The 22,584-nt window shown below is 43.4% G+C and overlaps 1 protein-coding gene across 3 annotated transcripts; it reads left to right on the top strand.

The window, feature by feature from the left end:
- Positions 1–2,059: 2,059 nt before the first annotated feature.
- On the top strand, positions 2,060–21,738 carry LOC110498788 (transmembrane protein 180). 3 transcript variants are annotated; one of them, XM_021575407.2, is made up of 8 exons: positions 2,060–2,271; positions 14,111–14,393; positions 14,585–14,664; positions 14,850–15,299; positions 15,721–15,938; positions 16,461–16,632; positions 19,372–19,565; positions 19,726–21,738. In XM_021575407.2, the coding sequence occupies exons 2-8, from the start codon at positions 14,217–14,219 to the stop codon at positions 19,980–19,982; spliced, it is 1,548 nt and encodes a 515-aa protein (XP_021431082.2). In that variant the 5' UTR covers positions 2,060–2,271; positions 14,111–14,216; the 3' UTR covers positions 19,983–21,738. The 3 variants fall into 3 exon arrangements, with proteins under 3 accessions (XP_021431082.2, XP_036811472.1, XP_021431083.2); XM_036955577.1 differs by lacking the exon at positions 2,060–2,271 and adding an exon at positions 2,400–2,414; XM_021575408.2 differs by lacking the exon at positions 2,060–2,271 and adding an exon at positions 12,493–12,553.
- Positions 21,739–22,584: the final 846 nt, after the last annotated feature.

Raw genomic sequence — 22,584 nt, 5'->3', positions numbered from 1 at the left:
GGTCTACTAGCTGCCACCAATCCCTTTTTCCTTTTCGTTTGTTTTTGTCTAATTGTTTTCACCTGTTCCTTGTTGGGGTTTTGGGGTGGGTATTATTTAAGTTTGTTTAGCCCGCTTGTGGTTGTGTGGGCTTGTTGTTATTGTATGTAGGTGGTATATTGTTGATTTTGGGGTTTTCGCTGTCCAGTTTATGTAACAGTGATCTTTGGGTTGTGTTTGCCGCCTGTGTTTTGGCTTCACCCATTTTTGTACCTGTTCCTGTTTACTGAGGACATTAAAGCGTTTTTTCCCGTGAAACTTCTGCTCTCTGTGCCTGACTCCACACCCATCACTCTCCCGACGTTACACCCCCGTGCTTCACGGTTGGGATGGTGTTCTTCAGCTTGCAAGCCTCCCCCTTTTTCCTCAAAACATAACGATGGTAATTATGGCCAAACAGTTATATTTTTGTTCCATCAGACCAGAGAACATTTCTCCAAAAAGTACGATCTTTGTTCCCATGTGCAGTTGCAAACCGTAGTCTGGCGTTTTTATGGCGATTTTGGAGCTGTGGCTTCTTCCTTGAGGAGTGGCCTTTTTAGGTTATGTCGATATAGGACTCGATTTACTGTGGATTTAGGTACTTTTGTACCTGTTTCCTCCAGCATCTTCACAAGGGCCTTTGCTGTTGTTCTGGGATCGATTTGCACTTTTCGCACCAAAGTACGTTCATCTTTAGGAGACAGAACACGTCTCCTTCCTGAGCGATATGACGGCTGCGTGGTCCCATGGTGTTTATACTTGCATACTATTGTTTGTACAGATGAACTTGGTACCTTCAGGCATTTGGAGGTCTTGGCTGATTTCTTTTGATTTTCCCATGATGTCAAGCAAAGAGGCACTGCGTTTGAAGGTAGGCCTTGAAATACATCCACAGGTACACCTCCGATTGACTCAAATTATGTCAATTAGCCTATCAGAAGCTTCTAAAGCCATGACATCATTTTCTGGAATTGTCCAAGCTGTTTAAAGGTACAGTCAATTTAGTGTATGTAAACTTCTGACCCACTGGAATTGTGATACAGTTGATTCGAGTTTTAATGACTCCAATTTAAGTGTATGTAAACTCCCGACTTCAACGGTACATATTGTTCTTGTGTTGTTAAGGGATGCCATTTAACCGGCTGTCACAATCTCCGTACATGAGCCCCTCGGGATGTAGAGCTCATGTAGGTGGCGCTATAACCCTTGTCATAGTACAAAGAAATGAGAGGGGAATTTAGAGATACTGGATATAAAGACGAGATGCTTGTGTCTCCAACCTATTCATATTCGTTGTCAACTGAAGGCTGTTAAGAGCCCACCTATTGCTCTCTTTGGATTGGTGAATACATCTCGTTATTTTAATAATTTTTTGAATATTCGATGTTTTCGACGTCAGCAGCCTGAATTCAATCGAGAGGGAGATGCTGGTCAGTTCAATTCAAAGGGCTTTATTTGAATTGGAAACATATGTTTACATTGCCAAAGCAAGTGAAATAGATAATAAATAAAAGTGAAATAAACAATAAGAAATAAACAGTAAACATTACTCACAAAAGTGTAAAATACATTTTAAATGTCATATTATGTATACATACAGTGTTGTAATGATGTGCAAATCGTTCAAGTACAAAATGGAAAATAAATAAACATAAATATGGGTTGTATTTACAATGGTGTTTGTTCTCCACTGGTTGCTCTTGTGGCAACAGGTCACAAATCTTGCTGCTGTGATTGCGTATTGTGGTATTTCACCCAATAGATATGGGAGTTTATCAAAATGTGATTTGTTTTCGAATTATTTGTGGGCCTGTGTAATCTGAGGGAAATATGTGTCTCTATGGTCAGACATTTGGCAGGAGGTTAGGAAGTGCAGCTCCGATTTTAAGCGGTTTTTCGCAAAATTGCCGGGATGTCACGTGTCACTTATATCAGTACACTCGTATAAACCTTAGCATAGCGAAACATCTATCGTATAAAATAAGCCTCACGTGTCAAAACAGCAATTCATTGTATCTTGACTCAATTCAACACACCCAGTCTTCCCCATACAAAACTGGTAACATGCTTAAATTGGACCCATTTTGGGCGGAGTAAAGCCTCTCGCTAGCCTCTTCCTCTCTTGGGAAACCCCTATTCGTGGCTGATTACAGTCATTTGTTGTGACGTCTACAAATGCAACGTAAACTGTGGCTTGTATTGATTGGAAAGGTTTCCAATTAGTTTCCGATGCTTCGTTTAATGATAATGGTAAGTACATTTTCCGTTTTGTTAGGTGATTGGTCTAACCACAGGTCTAGCTAGTTAACTCGCTGGTTTAGTGGTTAGCCTACGCTAGCTACAGCTGTCTTTGTACGTCTCGGCGACAGCTGATGCAGCGAATACAGCTAACGGTAGCTATCTAACCTGTAGAACTACTGGGCCGCAAGTATATATTGTGTAGCTAGCTATCTGTATGTGTATAGCTACCTCACTAGCTAACTAGATTTGTGTGTGTGTGTGTGTGTGTGTGTGTGTGTGTGTGTGTGTGTGTGTGTGTGTGTGTGTGTGTGTGTGTGTGTGTGTGTGTGTGTGTGTGTGTGATAGCAATAGCTCCCTTTACTGCATCTAATTCCTGTAACCCACCCAGTATTGTTATAGCAGCTTTCATTAGGAACGTGTGTGTGTGTCGGAAGTGGAGTCGAACAATGGGAGTGGGAGAGAACACTTGGCTGCTTATTCCCAGAGGTCTATTCGCTCATCAGCCCAGCCCCAGAGATCAAGTATCAGACCACAGTCCCACGCACTTTCACGGTATCTAACATAGTGTGACGAACTAGCTGTGTAGAGTAGAGTACACAACAAGTGCACAGCCCTCTCTCTGCCAGCCCACCCGCTCTCTCTGCCAAGAAGCCTCTCCAGTCTTAGCAGGCAGGTGAGAGAGCTGCCCTGGCATCCGCTATAACTAGAGTTGGCCCTCGTTAGAGGTGTACTGAACTATACTGTACACAAACTACTTTGCTACCTGTTCCCAGAAGATTAAGTGAGATGGGAATCACGTTGTGAGATGTGATCCAATACAGTCGTTCCTCTCCACTGCATGGATCTGATGGGACCAGACACAGCTCGCATTTGCTCTACGTGTAGGCCTATTTGTTGACATTTGTCCTGATCAGAACTCTGTGTGCGATTTCTCTGCTGAGAACCTGTTGGAGAAAACATTACATGGGTAATACTGGGACAGGGCCATGGCTTGTGTGGTGTAGCAGCTAACAGGCAGGTGTGGAGCCAGAGCCTAGGCATTATTAACAGAACAAAGATTCCATTGGACGCCACATGTGAGACTTGTGTTCTGAAGGCTGAATCGTGCTGGATCATAGCGGGGAACCTCTATGCTTCACTTCAGATGTCAAACCTACAGCAGTAGCAGTAAACCACCAGGCCACAAAAGACTGGAAAAATACATTCTTAAGCTTTCGAACCAATGCTTTTCAGACTCTCTCCACCCTGTTGACAAATAACAGATGATGGAATTATTTGCTGAAGTGATTCAACATAAAATAACAGAACTCTATCGAACTTAGACTCCTTTCCTTGATTGACACAGAACAAAGCAAGGCTACACCTTAGTGTGCCTCAGAACCAACCATAGAACGAGAAAATACCAAAAGCTAGAATGTGAGCATCAAGAGATTCAGTGCCTTTTCCATTGTCTCTCGTCCTCGTCCGTGCTTCTACACCTGCATTGCTTGCTGTTTGGGGTTTTAGGCTGGGTTTCTGTACAGCACTTTGAGATATCAGCTGATGTACGAAGGGCTATATAAATAAATTTGATTTGATCTGTAAAGGTGGCCAGCCAAATATTTTCTGAGAACAGTGAGGTGGAGTTAGTATCATGAAAGACAGAACCCAAAATCACAATCTGAGGATAGGATTACACCGTCCTGTCATCCAGCTGTTCCTAGGTCAGAGGAGACTCATGATTAACTAAGGATGCATCCTAAATGGGACCCTATTCCCAATGTAGTTCACTACCTTTGACCAAACCCCTATGTAAGGAATTGGGTGCCATTTAGAATGCAGCCTAAGGCTCAGCTACTGCTCATAACTTCACTCTCACTTAATGAATACAGTAGGAGTATTCATTATTCAAATGATGTGTACTACAGTTGAAGTCGGAAGTTTGCTAAACTTAGGTTGGAGTCATTAAAACAGTTTTTCACTCCACAAATTTGTTGTTAAACTATAGTTTTGGCAAGTCGGTTTAGGACATCTACTTTGTGCATGACACAAGTATTTTTTCCAACAATTGTTTACAGACAGATTATTTCACTTATAATTCACTGTATCACAATTCAAGTGGGTCAGAAGTAGAGGTCGACCGATTATGATTTTTCAACGCCAATACCGATATCGATTATTGGAGGACCAAAAAAAGCCTATACCGATTAATCGGCTGATTTAAAAAAATATATATTTGTAATAATGACAACTACAACAATACTGAATGAACACTTATTTTAACTTAATATAATACACCAATAAAATCAATTTAGCCTCAAATAAATAATGAAACATGTTCAATTTGGTTTAAATAATGCAAAAACAAAGTGTTGGAGAAGAAAGTAAAAGTGCAATATGTGCCATGTAAGAAAGCTAATGTTTATGTTCCTTGCTCAGAACATGCGAACATATGAAAGCTGGTAGTTCCTGTTAACATGAGTCTTCAATATTCCCAGGTAAGAAGTTTTAGGTTGTAGTCATTATAGGACTATTTCTCTCTATACGATTTCTATTTCAAATACCTATGACTATTGGATGTTCTTATAGGCACTTTAGTATAGCTGCCATCCCTCTCCTCGCCGCTCCCTGGGCTCGAACCAGGAACACATCGACAACAGCCACCCTCAAAGCAGCGTTACCCATGCAGAGCAAGGGAAATAACTACTCCCAAGTCTCAGAGCGAGTGACATTTGAAACGCTATTAGCGCGCACCCCACTAACTAGCTAGCCATTTCACATCGGTTACACCGGCCTAATCTTGGGAGTTGATAGGCTTGAAGTCATAAACAGCGCAATGCTTGAAACATTGTGAAGAGCTGCTGGCAAAACGCACGAACGCAAGAGAAGTGACCCAATTTCACCTGGTTAATATTGCCTGCTAACCTTTCTTTTAGCTACATATGCAGGTTTAAAATATATATACTTTTGTGTATTGATTTTAAGAAAGGCATTGATGTTTATGGTTAGGTACATGTTGGAGCAATGACAGTCCTTTTTCGAGAATGCGCACCGCATCGATAATATGCAATGCAGGACACGCTAACTAGTAATATCATCAACCATGTGTAGTTATAACTAGTGATTATGATTGATAGATTTTTTTTTTTATAAGATAAGTTTAATGCTAGCTAGCAACTTACCTTGGCTTCTTACTGCATTTGTGTAACAGGCGGGCTCCTCGTGGGGCAAGTGGTTCGCGCGTTGGTCAAGATTGAATCCCTGAGCTGACAAGGTAAAAATCTGTCGTTCTGCCCCTGAACAAGGCAGTTAACCCCCCTAGGCCGTGATTGAAAATAATAACTGACTTGCCTCGTTAAATAAAGTTGTAAAAAATCTTCAAAATCAGCATCCAAAACTACATAGTCCCGATTGTTATGAAAACTTGAAATCGGCCCTAATTAATCGGCCATTCCGATGAATCGGTCGACCTCTAGTCAGAAGTTTACATACACTATGTTGACTGTGCCTTTAAACAGCTTGGAAAATTCCAGAAAATTATGTCATGGCTTTATAAGCTTCTGATAGGCTAATTGACATAATTTGAGTCAATTGGAGGTGTACCTGTGGATGTATTTCAAGACCTACCTTCAAACTCAGTGCCTCTTTGCTTGGCATCATGGGAAAATCAAAAGAACTCAGCAAAAAAAATGTGGACCTCCACACGGCTGGTTCATCCTTGGGAGCAATTTCTAAACTCCTGAAGGTACCAAGTTCATCAGTACAAATAATAGTGTGCAAGGATAAACACCATGGGACCACATAGCCGTCACACCGCTCAGGAAGGGGATGCATTCTGTCTCCTAGAGATGAATGTACTTTGGTGCGAAAAGTGCAAATCAATCCCAGAACAACAGCAAAGGACCTTGTGAAGATGCTGGAGGCAACAGGTACAAAAGTATCTATATCCACAGTAAAATGAGTACTATATCGACATATCGAAGAAGCCACTGCTCCAAAACTGCAATAAAAAGCCAGGCTACGTTTTGCAACTGCACTTGGGGACAAAGATCGTACTTTTTGGAGAAATGTCCTCTGGTCTGATGAAACAAAAATAGAACTGTTTGGCCATAATGAACATCATTATGTTTGGAGGGAAAAGGGGGAGGCTTGCAAGCCGAAAAAACACCATTCCAACCGGGATGTAAGCATCATGTTGTGGGGGTGCTTTGCTGCAGGAGGGACTGGTGCACTTCACAAAATAGATTGCATCATGATTGAGGAAAATTATGTGCATATATTGAAGCAACATCTCAAGACATCAGTCAGGAAGTTAAAGCTTGGTCGCAAATGGGTCTTCCAAATGGACAATGACCCCAAGCATACTTCCAAAGTAATGGCAAAATGGCTTAAGGACAACAGTCAAGGTATCGGAGTGGCCATCACAAAGCCCTGACCTCAATCCTATAGAAAATGTGAACTATAGGATAAACTAATAAAGAGTGTGCGAGCAAGGAGGCCTACAAACCTGACTCAGTTGCACCAGCTCTTTCAGGAGGAATGGGCCAAAACTTATTGTGGGAAGCTTGTGGAAGGCTACCCAAAACATTTTAAACCAAATTAAACAATTTAAAGGCAATGCTACCAACTACTAATTGAGTGCATGTAAACTTCTGACCCACTGGGAATGTCATGAAATAAATAAAAGCTGAAATGAATCATTCTCTACTGTTATTCTGACGTTTCACATTCTTAGAATAAAGTGGTGATTGACCTAAAACTGAGTTTAAATGTATTTGGCTACGGTGTATGTAAACTTCCGACTTCAACTGTATATTACGTATTGGATCACAAACAAATAAAACTTTTACATTAACGTGTACACTCCCGGTCAAAAGTTTTAGAACACCTACTCATTCAAGGGTTTTTCTTTATTTGTACTATTTTTGGCCAGGTCATCTGTTGCAGCACTCCACTCTCCTTCTTGGTCAAATAGCCCTTACACAGCCTGGAGGTGTGTTGGGTCATTGTCCTGTTGAAAAACAAATGATAGTCCCACTAAGCCCAAACCAGATTCGATGGCATATTCCTGCAGAATGCTGTGGTAGTCATGCTAGTTAAGTGTGCCTTGGTTTCTAAATATAATCACAGACGGTGTCACCAGTAAAACACCATAACACCTCCTCCTCCAAGCTTTACGGTGGGAAATACACATGCGGGGATCATCCGTTCACCCACACCACATCTCTCAAAGACATGGTGGTTAGAACCAAAAATCACAAATTTCGATTCCAGACCAAAGGACACATTTCCACCGGTCTCCTTCCACAGTCTCCTCTGAACAGTTGATGTTGAGATGTGTCTGTTACTTGAACTCTGTGAAGCATTTATTTGGGCTGTAATTTCTGGTAACTCTGCTGCACAGGATAAGTTCATTAGAGGTAACTCTGGGTCTTCCTTTACTGTGCCGGTCCTCATGAGAGCCAGTTTCATCATAGCTCTTGATGGTTTTTGCGACTGCAATTGAAGACATTTTCCGTATTGACTGACCTTAGTCTAAAAATAATGATGGACTGTCATTTCTCTTTGCTTATTTAAGCTGTTCTTGCCATAAATTGGACTTGGTTTACCAAATATCTTCTGTATACCCCCCTACCTTGTCACAACACAACTGATTGGCTCAAACACATTAAGAAGGAAAGAAATTCCTCAAATGAACTTTTAAGAAGGCACACCTGTTAATTGAAATGCATTCCAGGTGACTACCTCATGAAGCTGGTTGAGAGAATGCCAAGAGTGTGCAAAGCTGTCATCAAGGCAAAGGGTGGTTATTTGAAGAATCGGAAATGTAAAATGAATGTTGATTTGTTTAACACTTTTGGTTTCTACATGAATTCTATATGTGTTATTTAATAGTTTTAATGTCTTCACTATTATTCTACAATGTACAAAAATAGTACAAATAAAGAAAAACCCTTGAATGACTAGGTGTTCTAAAACTTTTGTCCGGTAGTGTAGTTACCAATAAAATGGTCTGACGGTGACATACTCAGTGTATATACTGTATACTGAACAAAAATAAAAACACAACCTGCAACTAGGGTTGCACATTTTGGGGAATATTCAGAGGTGGAAAATAATGGGAATTAATGGGAATATATGCAAATTAATATTCATACCATTTAAATGTAGATGTTTTTTTGCATTGGATATATTTACCATAACATATGGAGACAGAAACATAAACATTTTACCTCATCAGTAGAAATAAAACAATTTAGTGACGAATTGAACTTTCAATCAGTTGACTCTGCACATGGGATGATTTCAATGAACAACAAAAGAAAGGGAATATTGATCCTCAATGATCCATCGCGTCTCCCATCTGTAAAATGATAGTCTAGAAACTAAAGCTTTGGTTGTCTTCCTCTCAGGCTTCCATGTCTTCTCCCTGGACCTCTGCAATGGCCACCTTCTGAACATCAGACTCTGAGGCCTCATCTTCACTGTCACTTTCCAACCTTGTTGAGGATGGCTCATTGTCAGGCTCAAAAAAGCCTCAAATTTGCCCGGATGGCCACCAATTTTTCATCCCTTGTATTGATCAGCCTGTTGCGTGCTTTGCTGTGTGTGTGTTCCCAAACAAGGACCAGTTGCGCTCTGAGACGGCTGATGTTGGTGGGATTTGGAGGATGTTGGAGGCCACAGGGGAAAGAGCCTCAGATCCACAAAGTCCCTTCCACCAGGTGGCTGATGAGATCAAATCAACTTTTATTTGTCACATACACATGGTTAGCAGATGTTAATGCGAGTGTAGCGAAATGCTTGTGCTTCTAGTTCCGACAATGCATTAATAACAAGTAATCTAACTAACAATTCCAAAACTACTGTCTTGTACACAGTGTAAGGGGATAAAGAATATGTACATAAGGATATATGAATGAGTGATGGTACAGAGCAGCATAGGCAAGATACAGTAGATGGTATCGAGTACAGTATGTACAAATGAGATGAGTATGTAAACAAAGTGGCATAGTTTAAAGTGGCTAGTGATACATGTATTACATAAGGATACAGTCGATGATATAGAGTACAGTATATACGTATGCATATGAGATGAATAATGTAGGGTAAGTAACATTATATAAGGTAGCATTGTTTAAAGTGGCTAGTGATATATTTACATCAATTCCCATTATTAAAGTGGCTGGAGTTGAGTCAGTGTCAGTGTGTTGGCAGCAGCCACTCAGTGTTAGTGGTGGCTGTTTAACAGTCTGATGGCCTTGGGATAGAAGCTGTTTTTCAGTCTCTCGGTCCCAGCTTTGATGCACCTGTACTGACCTCGCCTTCTGGATGATAGCGGGGTGAACAGGCAGTGGCTCGGGTGGTTGATGTCCTTGATGATCTTTATGGCCTTCCTGTGACATCGGGTGGTGTAGGTGTCCTGGAGGGCAGGTAGTTTGCCCCCGGTGATGCGTTGTGCAGACCTCACTACCCTCTGGAGAGCCTTACGGTTGAGGGCGGTGCAGTTGCCATACCAGGCGGTGATACAGCCCGCCAGGATGCTCTCGATTGTGCATCTGTAGAAGTTTGTGAGTGCTTTTGGTGACAAGCCGAATTTCTTCAGCCTCCTGAGGTTGAAGAGTCGCTGCTGCGCCTTCTTCACGATGCTGTCTGTGTGAGTGGACCAATTCAGTTTGTCTGTGATGTGTATGCCGAGGAACTTAAAACTTGCTACCCTCTCCACTACTGTTCCATCGATGTGGATAGGGGGGTGTTCCCTCTGCTGTTTCCTGAAGTCCACAATCATCTCCTTAGTTTTGTTGACGTTGAGTGTGAGGGTATTTTCCTGACTCCACACTCCGAGGGCCCTCACCTCCTCCCTGTAGGCCGTCTCGTCGTTGTTGGTAATCAAGCCTACCACTGTTGTGTCGTCCGCAAACTTGATGATTGAGTTGGAGGCGTGCGTGGCCACGCAGTCGTGGGTGAACAGGGAGTACAGGAGAGGGCTCAGAACGCACCCTTGTGGGGCCCCAGTGTTGAGGATCAGCGGGGAGGAGATGTTGTTGCCTACCCTCACCACCTGGGGGCGGCCCGTCAGGAAGTCCAGTACCCAGTTGCACAGGGCGGGGTCGAGACCCAGGGTCTCGAGCTTGATGACGAGCTTGGAGGGTACTATGGTGTTGAATGCCGAGCTGTAGTCGATGAACAGCATTCTCACATAGGTATTCCTCTTGTCCAGATGGGTTAGGGCAGTGTGGTTGAGATTGCAAAAAAAAAAAAAACACACACACATTACTGAGCCCCATTTTGACTTGTTTTAAGGACATTACATCAAAGTTGGAACAGCCTGTTGTGTGGTTTTCCACTTTAATTTTGAGTGTGACTCCAAATCCAGACCTCCATGGGTTGATAAATTTGATTTCCATTGATAATTTGTGTGATTTTGTTGTCAGCACATTCAACTATGTAAATAAAAAAGTATTTAATAAGAATATTTCCTTCATTCAGATTTAGGATGTGTTATTTTAGTGTTCCCTTTATTTTTTTTGAGCAGTGTATTTTGGGAAAGAGTGGTAAGCAGCCTGAAACCTATAGCAGTAGCCATTGCATGGATTGAGGGAGAAAATGCCATCCTGTCTGATGTTCAGACTCTGCTTGCAGATGTAAGAGAAGAACTCCATACTGCCTACTTCACTGTTGCTCCAAGCAGAGGAAACTGCAGTTCTGAAATACATCAAAAATGGGGCTCAGTAGTGTGTGTGTGGCCTCCACGTGCCTGTATGACCTCCCTACAACTGCTGCTGGGTTGTTGCCCTTTTACGGCCTCCTCCACGTCTCCTGATGTACTGACCTGTCTCCTGGTAGCGCCTCCATGCTCTGGACACTACGCTGATAGACACAGCAAATCTTCTTGCCACAGCTCTCATTGATGTGCCATCCTGGATGAGCTGCACTACCTGAGCCACTTGTGTGGGTTGTAGACTCCGTCTCATGCTACCACTAGAGTGAAAGCACCGCCAGCATTCAAAAGTGACCAAAACATCAGCCAGGAAGCATAGGAACTGAGAAGTGGTCTGTGGTCACCACCTGCAGAACCACTCCTTTATTGGGGGTGTCTTGCTAATTGCCTATAATTTCCACCTGTTGTCTATTCCATTTGCACAACAGCATGTGAAATTTATTGACAATCAGTGTTGCTTGTGGACAGTTTGATTTCACAGAAGTGTGATTGACTCGGAGTTACATTGTGTTGTTTAAGTGTTCCCTTTATTTTTTTGAGCAGTGTATATTCACCCCACCCAGTATTGTAATCCAAATTTACCAGAAGGCATGCAGTCCTTGGCTCAGACAGTGTAGTAGTGTGGGCTCAATAGCATCTCATTAGTGTGCAAGATCTTGAGAATCCGCTGTACATGTGATGGAAGAATTTTTTTAAATAATAAAATAAAACTTAGAACTAGGCAAGTCAGTTAAGAACAAACTCTTATTTTCAATGACTGCCTAGGAACAGTGGATTAACTGCCTGTTCAGGGGCAGAATGACAGATTTGTACCTTGTCAGCTCGGGGATTTGAACTTGCAACCTTCCGCTTACTAGTCCAATGCTCTAACCACTAGGTTACCCTGCCGCCCCATGCACTGTGCATGCATAGGGTTGCAATTCTATTGAATTGGGGATAGTTTAACCAAATTATTCCACAAGATCTAGATTTGTCTTATGTATATCCCAAAGTAAACTGCCTGTTACTCAGGCCCAGAAGCTATGCATATAATTGGTAGATTTGGATAGAAAACACTCAAAGGTTTCTAAAACTGTTAAAATGTGGCAGGCTGATATGGCATCCAAAAAATAATAATATTCAGCTGTTTCCAATGGCTTTCATGTTTGTTATGAGGCAAAGTCCTCCCAGATTGCAGTTCCTAGGGCTTCCACTAGATGTCAACAGTCTTTAGAAAGCGTTTCGGGCTTGTTTTGGGAAAAATGAGCTAGAAGTTGTAGTTTTTCTAAGTGGCTCCCATTTTGGCTGTAGTGTTTCCAAGTGCGTGCGGAGGTGAAAGCGCGTTCTTTGTTATTTATCTCCGGTATTTATCTATTAGGGTACCTGAGGTTTGATTATAAACGTTGTTTGACTTGTTTGGATAAGTTTATTTGTAACGTTTGGGATTAATTTTGTATGCATTTTGAAGGAGGGAAACTGGTGGATTATTGAATGAAGCACGCCAGCTGAACTGAGTTTTTATGGATATAAAGAAGGACTTTATCGAACCAGAGGACCATTTGTGATGTAACTGGGACCTTTTGGAGTGCCAACAGAAGAAGATCTTCAAAGGTAAGGCATTTATTATATCGCTATTTCTGACTTTCGTGTCACACCTGCCTGGTTGAAAAATGTTTTTCATGTTTTGTATGCGGGGCGCTGTCCTCAGATAATCGCATGGTGTGCTTTCACCGTAAAACCTTTTTTGAAATCTGACACAGCGGATTAACAAGAAGTTAAGCTTTATTTTGATGTATTTGTATTTTCATGAATTTGTATTTTCATAAATGTTAAATATTTATATTTCTGTCATTTGAATTTCGCGCTCTGCAATTTCACTGGATGTTGACCAGGTGGGACGCTACCGTCCACCTGCCCATAAGAAGTTAACTTCCCATGGAACAATTCCTGAAAAATTCCAGAAATTTACCGGAAAGTTTCCAAACCTTTGCAACCCTACATGCAACAATTTCAAAGATTTTACTTACAGTTCATTTTAGTTACAGTTCATATAAGGAAATCAGTCTGTTGAAATAAAATAATTAGGCCCTAATCTATGGATTTCACATGACTGGGCAAGGGCACGGCCATGGGTGGGCCTGGGAGGGCATAGGGGAGAATGTTTTTCCCCACAAAGGGCATTATTACAGACAGAAATATGCCTCAGCACCCCTCAGATGATCCCGCAGGTGAAGAAGCCAGATGTGGAGGTCCTGGGCTGGTGTGGTTACACGTGGTCTGCTGTTGTGAGGCCGGTTGGACGTACTTTGCTCCGTTTGTCTTTGCCTCAAACCTGACTAGTCTCATAGTCCCAGAAAAACATCCCCACCACATGATTCTGCCACCACCATGCTTCACCGTAGGGATGGTGCCAGGTTTCCACCCAAGGTGACGCTTGGCATGCAGGCCAAAGAGTTCAATCGTGGTTTCATCAGACCAGATCATTTTGTTTCTCATGGTCTGAGAGTCCAAACTTCTTAAATTTTAAGAATGATGGAGGCCTCTGTGTTCTTGGGGACCGTCAATGCTGCAGACATTTGTTGGTACCCTTCCCCAGATCTGTGCCTCGACACAATCCTGTCTTGGAGCTCTACGGACAATTCCTTTGACCTCGTGGCTTGGTTTTTGCTCTGACATGAACTGTCAAGGTGTGTGCCTTTCCAAATCATGTCCAATCAATTGAATTTACCACAGGTGGACTCCAAGTTGTAAAAACATCTCAAGGATGATCAATGGAAACAGGATGCACCTGAGCTCAATTTCGAGTCTCATAGCAAAGGGTCTGAATACTTTTAAATAAATAAGGTATTTCTGTTTTTTTAATAAATTGGCAAACTTTTCAAAACTGTTTTTGCTTTGTCATTTTGGGGTATTGTATGTAGATTGATGAGGAAATGTTTTTATTTAATCAATTTGAGAATAAGGCTGTAATGTAACAAAATGTGGGGTCTGAATGCTTTCCGAATGCACTCTATAAGTAAGCTGTGTTACTCTTGCTCCTTTGTGTCTATTCGCTAAAGCGGTCTCTTCTCCCACGCTGTACATTAACCTAGCCTATCCCACTTCACATATCCACATTTAGTCTGCCCTCCAAATGGTTGTTGACATGTGTCTTGTTTGCTCTGGTAGGAGAGGGTACGGTGGTGCCCCAGCCCCCTGGTCTGTGGGATGACTCGATGAGTGTGGTGGGGTGTGGCGGCGGGGCACGGAACAGCAGAGCAACTGAGTGAGAAGAATGGGCAGTAGGGGCTGTGACTGCAGGCTCGCTGTCTCCACTGGTGTCCCCACTGCGGTCCTCTACGGCTCCCTGTCCCTGTTTGTCTCCATCCTGCACAACGTCTTCCTGCTCTACTACGTGGAGACCTTTGTCTCCGTTTATAAAATCGACAAGCTCTCCTTTTGGGTCGGAGAGGTGAGTGACAGTTCCTGCCTTCAATGGATGATTATAATATTTGTGGTTTGGACGCTTTCTGCTTTAGACGAAGACAAATGTGTTGGATAAAGCAGAAAGACTGATACCTGGCTTTTTTCTCAGTTAGGATGTTTAACTGTCCTTTAACTGTTACACTAACTCCTCCACCACTGACTCTCTGTCCCACACAGACAGTGTTCCTGATATGGAACAGCTTAAACGACCCTCTCTTCGGCTGGCTGAGTGACCGCTCCTTCCTCAGCTCCCCACAGTAAGACGTTCTCTTTTCATCGTTTTCTCAAATCAATGGTGCACCTCTCTCTCTTTTTCAATCTCTACATCTCTCTCTTTTTCACACTGTCTTGGAAGCACGGTTGGATAGCACAGTTAGTGAAAAGTGGTAGACGTTTCTTTACCATTGCATTATCCTTTTTTTCTCTCTCCCCTCTATCGTAGATCTGGCCCCCAGATCTCCAGCCCAGAGGTGGTACTAAAGCGTCTGGCTGCCCTCTCTAGGAATGGCCCCCTGTTCGCCCTCTCCTTCCTGGCTTTCTGGGTGTCATGGGCGCGGCCGGGCCTCCAGTTCCTGGTGTGCTTGTGCCTGTATGACGGCTTCCTCACCGTGGTGGACCTCAACCACCACGCCCTGCTGGCCGACCTGGCCGTGTCGGCCTACGACCGCACGCGCCTCAACTTCCACTGCTCTCTGTTCAGTGCCCTGGGCTCGCTCTCTGTCTTCCTGTCCTACAGCGTCTGGGACAAGGGTGACTTCTACTCCTTCCGGCTGTTCTGCGTAGCGCTGGCGGTCGTCTCCGCACTAGGCTTCACCGCCGTGTCGCGCCTGTTGAAGAGCCGCTTTCAGAAAGAGGTGCGCCTGAGACGGGACGAGGCGCTGAAACTCAAAGAGTAGGTGACATTATTATTCATCATGTATGCACTTGAGAAACACTTGGTTTACATTATGCACTGACAAGCAAGTGGTAACTGAATAACGACACCCATTCTTGGTTTGCTTCCCACAACTCACCTTATGGCCTCAAATCAGGCGTTTAATCTTTCTACTCCTGTGGTGTCTATTCCAGCCTTGGCCAGGCATTTTTCTTGCTAATGGGAGTTTCAAAGAGACTGAAATGTGAGCAAATAGAATTGATGCACAGTTTGCACACACTCATTCAGTCTGTTGGGCAGGTAGATAAACAGCAACACCTGCTCAGGTTACAGACTCAATCCCCTGTGTGTGTGTGTGTGTGTGTGTGTGTGTGTGTGTGTGTGTGTGTGATGTTACACTAGATGTAATTTCACTAATCCCCCCTTCCCTCTGGCTCAGGTTGAGTATTGGCCAGGGCCCTCTGACCCAGCAGGAGAAGCCAGTCACTATAGGAGAGTATCTAAGGCAGCTCTCCAAGCACAGAAACTTCATGTGGTTCGCCTCTATGAACCTGGTCCAGGTGTTTCACTGTCACTTCAACAACAACTTCTTCCCTCTGTTCCTGGAGCACCTCCTCTCTGACAGCATCTCTGCCTCTACTGGCTCCATTCTGCTGGGTAAGAGGAGTACTGCTTGGATATATGCACCATGACAAGGGATGGGCCTCAAGTATAGAATGGGCTTAGTTTCATACCCTGATCCCAGATCTGTTTGGGGCTGTCTTGTCAATTTGTATGGCCATTGTCACGTTTGGCCTGATAAATGACCATAGGAGTTGGCAAGACATCACAAACAGATTTGGGACCAGGCTATTCGTTTTGGTCTGTTTACATTTTATGGAAGGATTAGTTCTTAGAATGTGAGGAAACACAGTTTATCACTTGTCTGCATACATTTAATGCATGTGGCTTTTCAGTCCACGGTCACACTATTTGGTTAGTCTGGATTTTCCATCTGTATATACGTAACAGATGGTCATACTTTCAACAATCCATCAGTTGATAAGCAACTGCCTGTTACGATTAGGTTTAGAATTAGGATAAGGGCTAAGGTTAGGGTTAGAGCTAGGGTTAATCCATCTGTAGATGCTCTACAGACTATCCAGTCCGCTAACAGCTGCTCTTGACAACTCCTCACAGGGATCTCCTACATAGCACCCCACCTGAACAACCTGTATTTCCTGACCCTGTGTCAGCGCTACGGGGTCTACACGGTCATCCGCTGGCTGTTCCTGGTCAAGCTGGCTCTCAGTGTGGCCATGCTGTTGGCCGGGGCCGACCAGGTCTATCTGCTGTGCATCTTCATCGCCAGGTACTGACACATACACACTTTCTTCATTCAATCGAATACTAGCTCCTAATGTAAGATACTGACATTGTTTGCTAGAACTGTTAATAAATAACACATTTGTATTTCATTTTTACATATCAAGGTCATGTACTCAAGTCACAGAATTTATTTTCATATCAAGGACCCAATGTCATGTGTTTTTCCAACACTTGTCGAAGCTGAGCAAATGAATGAAGATTCCCAGCTTACCCAGCAGTTTTGTGTGGCTCTGTTTGCATTGTACCTGGCTGGGTGTTGTGTGTCAGCCAACCAACCAATCCCTTTATCAACATGGGACTGGCAGCTGCTGGGCGCAGCCTACCACTAGTCCCCTTGGCACAGTGCCATTGTTTTCCTAGACCGAAATGAGAGAAAGTCATAGTGGAGGAGAGGCTTTTCTCTGTTGGTTTGGGCCTTTATATAAATGCCTTGACCTTTTAGCCCAGGAGGCGTTTAGCCTTCTCCTTTCTTTCCCTTCTAAACTCCTGCTCGGGGAAATTGGTTGCATATTCCACATCGTTGTATATTAGCAGATCAAATCAAGATCACACGCCTCGTAAACAACAGGTGTAGACTAACAGTGAAATGCTTCCCTTACGGGCTCTTTCCCAACAACGCAGAGAGAAGGAAAATGGAAAGATAATATCACAAGGAATAAATATACAATGAGCAACGGCAACATGGTTATATACACGGTGTATCAGAACCGAGTCGGTGTGCAGGAGCACGAGGCAATTGAGGCAGTAACACACATACAGGTATGGGAAAAGTGACATGGCAACAGGATAGATGATAAGCAGCAGCGTATGTTATGCGTCAGGGGGAGGGGGTGGCTGTCAAAGCAGATAGTCCTGGTAGCTATTCGGTTAACTACACTGAACAGAAAATAAATAATAAATAAATAAAATATCCACAAAATGTTCCATACGCACAAAAAAAGCTTATTTCTCTCATGTTGTACACAAGTGTTTTTACATCCCTGTTAGTGAGCATTTCTCCTTTGCCAAGATAATCCATCCACCTGACAGGTGTGGCATATCAAGAAGCTGATTAAAGAGCATGATCATTACACAAATGTGCAGTTTTGTCACACAACACAATGCCACAATGTCTTGCAATTGGCATGCTGACTGCAGGAATGTCCACCAGCTATTGCCAGATAATTTAAGATGTATTTTTCTAACATAAGTCGCCTCCAATGTTGTTTTAGAGAATTTGGCAGTACTGTATGTCCAACTGGCCTCACAAACGCAGACACATGTATAAGCATGTCAGCCTAGGACCTCCACATCCGGCTTCTTCACCTGCGGGATCGTCTGATACCAGCCACCTGGACAGCTGATGAAACTGTGGGTTACCACAACTGAAGAATTTCTGTAAAAATTGTCAGAATCTGTCTCAGGAAAGCTCATCTACGTGCTTGTCGTCCTTCACGGATGAGTCCCAGTTTCAACTCTACCGGGCAGATGGCAGACAGCGTGAATGGTGCCGTGTGGGCAAATGGTTTGCTGACGTCAACGTTGTGAACACAGTGCCTCGTGGTGGCTGAGGGGTTATGGTATGGGCAGGCATAAGCTATAGACAATGAACACAATTGTATTTTATCAATTTGAATGCACAGAGATACTGTGACAAGATCCTGAGGCTCATTTTCGTGCCATTCATCCGCCGCCATCACTTCATGTTTCAGCACGGCACAGATCTGTACACAATTCCTGGAAGCTGAATATGTTCCAGTTCTTTCATGGCCTGCATACTCACCAAACATGTCACAAATTGAGCATGTTTGGGGTGCTCTGGATTGACGTGTACAACAGCAGGTTCCAGTTCCCACCAATATCCAGCAACTTCGCACAGCCATTGAAGAGGAGTGGGACAACATTCCACAGGCCACAATCAACAGCCTTATATCAACTTTATGCGAAGATGTGTCATGCTGCTTGAGGCAAATGGTGGTCACACCAGATACTGACTTTCTTGTCTGATCCACAACGCTACTTTAGGGTTCAAGGTATCTGTGAGCAACAGATTTATATCTGTATTCCCAGTCATGTGAAGTCCATCAATTGACTGATTTCCTCATATGAACTGTAACTCAGTAAAGTCTTTGAAAATGTTTCATGTTGTGTTTTTTAAATATTTTTGTTCAGTGTATTTAGCAGTCTTATGGCTTGGGGGCAGAAGCTGTTCAGGGTCTTGTTGGTTGCCGACTTGGTTCACCGGTACCGCTTGCCATACGGTAGCAGAGGCCTTCCTCTGACATCGCCTGGTATAGAGGTACTGGATGGCAGGGAGGTCAGCCCCAGTGATGTACTGGGCCGTACACACTACCCTCTGTAGAGCCTTGCGTCTGATGCCAAGCAGTTGCCATACATAACAATGATCTAGCCAGTCAAGATGCTCTCAGTGGTGCAGCTGTGGAACTTTTTGAAGATCTGAGGGTCAATGCTAAATCTTTTCAGCCTCCTGAGGAGGAAGAGGTGTTGTCATGCCTGTGTTCATGACTGTGTTGGTGTGTGTAATTCCTTGAAGCTTTCAACGCGCTCCACTACAGCCCCGTCGATATGAATATGTGCTCGGTCCTCCGTTTCCAGTAGTCCACTATCAGCTCCTTTTGTCTTGCTGACGTTGAGGAAAAATTGGAAACGGTGTTGACAATACTTCAGTAATGGCTCTGAAATATGCTTCTACTCTTGTGCTCCTTTCCCCCCCCCCCCCAAGTAACCGGGTGTTTACGGAGGGCACCTGCAAGCTGTTGAACCTGGTCATCACAGACTTGGTGGATGAGGACTTTGTGGTGAACCAGCGCCCGCAGGCGGCGTCAGCGCTGCTCTTCGGTATGGTGGCCCTGGTAACCAAGCCTGGCCAGACCTTTGCTCCTCTCATCGGCACCTGGTTGCTGTGTGTCTACACAGGTACAAATTGACAGAGGGGCGACAAAAGTCTGTTTTAATAAAGGCTCCCCGAAAATGGAGGAGATGCTAGAATCAAACCCATTTCACTAACCTTCTCTAGGTGGATTCCCACATGTTCGTGCCTGTTCTTTATTCTCAGCATCTCTCTCTTTATTTCCAGGCTATGATATCTTTGAGAGAAACTCCATACAGGACTCTGCGGCAGCGATGGCATCCCCTGTCTCAGGCCAAGCAGGCTTCACTGTTCCACTTCGCCAGGGCTGTTTCTACCTGCTAGTGTTTGTGCCCATCTCCTGCGCCCTGCTGCAGCTACTGGCCTGGTCCCGCTTCACCCTCCATGGACGCAGACTGCAGGGCGTCAAGGCCCAGAGGCAGGGAACCCAGCACAGCCACCTCATGGACGTCAAGGCCATCTGATCTGAGTCCAGCCCCTCCGCACCTTCACTCAACTGCATGATGCTATTCCACCCTCTGCCACTGGGGTCAGCAGGATGGAACACTGGAGAACGGATTTAAATCCCACTGTCAGGTCAGGGACAAAAATATACTGTGAGAATCTTGCCTTATTTTGATATTAAGAGGACAAAGACTATATATGTATGAACTGATGACTAAATGATACAGCAGAGCCAATCAAAGAATAAGATTCCCATGCCCCTCTCTGGGACAGGGCGAGTAGACCATCCTAGGTTGAGGCGCAGCCTGGAATGCATTTCCATCCCCAAAGGAACACAAATTGTCACCAACTAACCCATGGCAAAATGTGTTAAATTGCTGTGTGAAGGAAAATATTAAGTATGAAGGGAAAAAATGGGTGTATGTGCACACGTGTATAACATCTAAAGCCTGATTTGCATGGACCTTGCACTTTAAATTACAATTAGTGTTGAACCATCACCATGCTATTCTCTGTATCTTTATGAAGTACTTCTAGTACGAATCTGCATGTTCAGAATTGTAAAAAGTCAAGCAACTATTTCTCTCTTTGTTTTTACTGTGACCAGTACTTCTACTATAATAGCTGCCATCTCCAATATTCAACTGAATTGCCTCGTGTTTTCTCACGCATTGTTGTAACGTTTGAAGGTGACGTGTTTAGCATTTAGGTAGCTATTACAAAACAAGGCCCCTAAACAACTTCTGTTTACATGTGTACCCCAGTTCAGGAAAGAGATGTATCTTTACACAGTGTACAAAACATTAGGAATACCTGCTCTTTCCATGAGACTGACCAGGTGAAAGCTATGATCCCTTATTGTAGTTAAATCCACTTCAGTCAGTGTAGATGAAGGGTTAAAGAATAATTTTTAAGCCTTGGGACCACTGAGACATGAATTGTGTATGTTTGCCATTCAGACTGGGCAAGGGAAAAGATGTAAGTGCCTTTGAACAGTAGGTAGTAGGTGCCAGGAAGCACCGGTTTGAGTGTCAAGAACGGCAACGCTGCTAGGTTTTTCATGCTCAATAGTTTCCCGTGTTTATAAAGAATGGATGCACCACGCAACGGACATCCAGCCAACTTGACACAACTGTGCGAAGCATCCACGTGGAACGCTTTCGACACCTTGTAGAGTCCGTGCCCCGGCGAATTGAGGCTGTTTTGAGGGCAAATGTGGGTGCCACGCAATATTAGGAAGGTGTTCCTAATGTGTTGTACACTGTGTATATACTGTACCATGAAGAGAATTGAGAAACAAAGATTTGACTGAAAATGTGAAACTGTTGTGCCATGATGATGACCCAACTAATATATGATCATCATGAAGAATACATTCCGTACTTTTTCCAAAGTTTAGTTTTGAATACTGCTGCTACATGGTTTTCTATGTGAACAGAGTATTAAGGAGTCTTAAATTCCATCATATTAGTATTACATTTTTTTCTAAAGTATTGTGATAATTTGAAGACACCTTGATAGTAGTGTTTTTAAGTGACTCAGGAATTCCAGTTTCAGCACCATGTGATGTACTTAGCCAGAATGGAATGCAGAGGTTTGATCTTATAAGACATCCTTACGGTATACAGCAGGGATGCCTGTAATTTGCCAGTTTTATTACGGAATACTGTACATGTTTCTGTCTGGTTGTACCCCTGCTCATTGTAGCATCGGCCATTTCCGACCATCTTTGTGACCTTTTATTAAAGTGATCTCACTACTTGTGAGTTTGTGGAATGTCTTGTTGCTCACTTTCACAGATATGTTATGGTCTGTTAGACTTGTCCTAACTCGTGTCGTGGAGAATCGTAACAAAATGTAACACTTACAAGAACTTGTGAATTCAATATAGGCTTTTAATACAAACACATCAGAAGCCTAGATGGTCCGCGGAACACACACTTTTTATACACATACAACATGTGAGTCTATCCCACATGCAAATTAAGTTACTTCCCTCAGTCCATCTGCCACCATTATATCCCAATCTGTGCATCCTGCTTGTTCAGCTCGATAACGCCCATATCTGCTTTCAGTTAAGTTATAATAGTGGCAGGACGTCTTCATGTCCCAAAAATAATACATGCCCATCTTATGCTATGGGCCCCCTTATGTTCAGCCTGGTGTGTTCTTTGGTATGTCTGTCCTTATTAGGACTCGTAGACTGTGTGTCTCTTTGGTCATTTGGCTGACCCCCTCCTTTGTATGTCCCTCTGACCTTGGTTTGTCCAGCTGTCCTATGCTCTCATGGCCTTACTCTGGTTTCCTGTCCTATACAATAGACAATGCATTTTACCAGAATGGCAAATGCACTCGAAGTGTATCTTTCTCTTGTGTTTACAGTATTATGTTTCTCCATATGTACACCTTTCTCCCACACTCGCAGCCTCGCACCAAACCCAGGAGCTCCTGTCTGTGTCTTGGCTACTCACTAGACTAGGACAGGTGATGTGTCACACCTCAGGCCTATTAAACCTAATGACTAAATTCCAAATACCTTTCATTTTAATTAAGGTCCAATGCAGCTGTTTTTATCTCGATATCAAATAATTTCTGGGTAACAATTACTGTGATTGTTTTCAA

The sequence above is a fragment of the Oncorhynchus mykiss genome, chromosome 20, assembly GCF_013265735.2.
Source record: "Oncorhynchus mykiss isolate Arlee chromosome 20, USDA_OmykA_1.1, whole genome shotgun sequence".
Taxonomy (NCBI): domain Eukaryota; kingdom Metazoa; phylum Chordata; class Actinopteri; order Salmoniformes; family Salmonidae; genus Oncorhynchus; species Oncorhynchus mykiss.
The sequence above is the reverse complement of the archived record's forward strand: the minus strand, read 5'-3'. Positions and strand labels throughout refer to the sequence as shown.

Excerpts from the sequence above, each read along its gene's own strand:
- LOC110498788 (XM_021575407.2), top strand. The coding sequence starts at position 14,217 with ATGGGCAGTAGGGGCTGTGACTGCAGGCTCGCTGTCTCCACTGGTGTC. Across the intron at positions 16,633-19,371 it reads CTGTGCATCTTCATCGCCAG|TAACCGGGTGTTTACGGAGG; the intron begins GTACTGACACAT and ends CCCCCCCCCAAG. Across the intron at positions 19,566-19,725 it reads GTTGCTGTGTGTCTACACAG|GCTATGATATCTTTGAGAGA; the intron begins GTACAAATTGAC and ends CTTTATTTCCAG.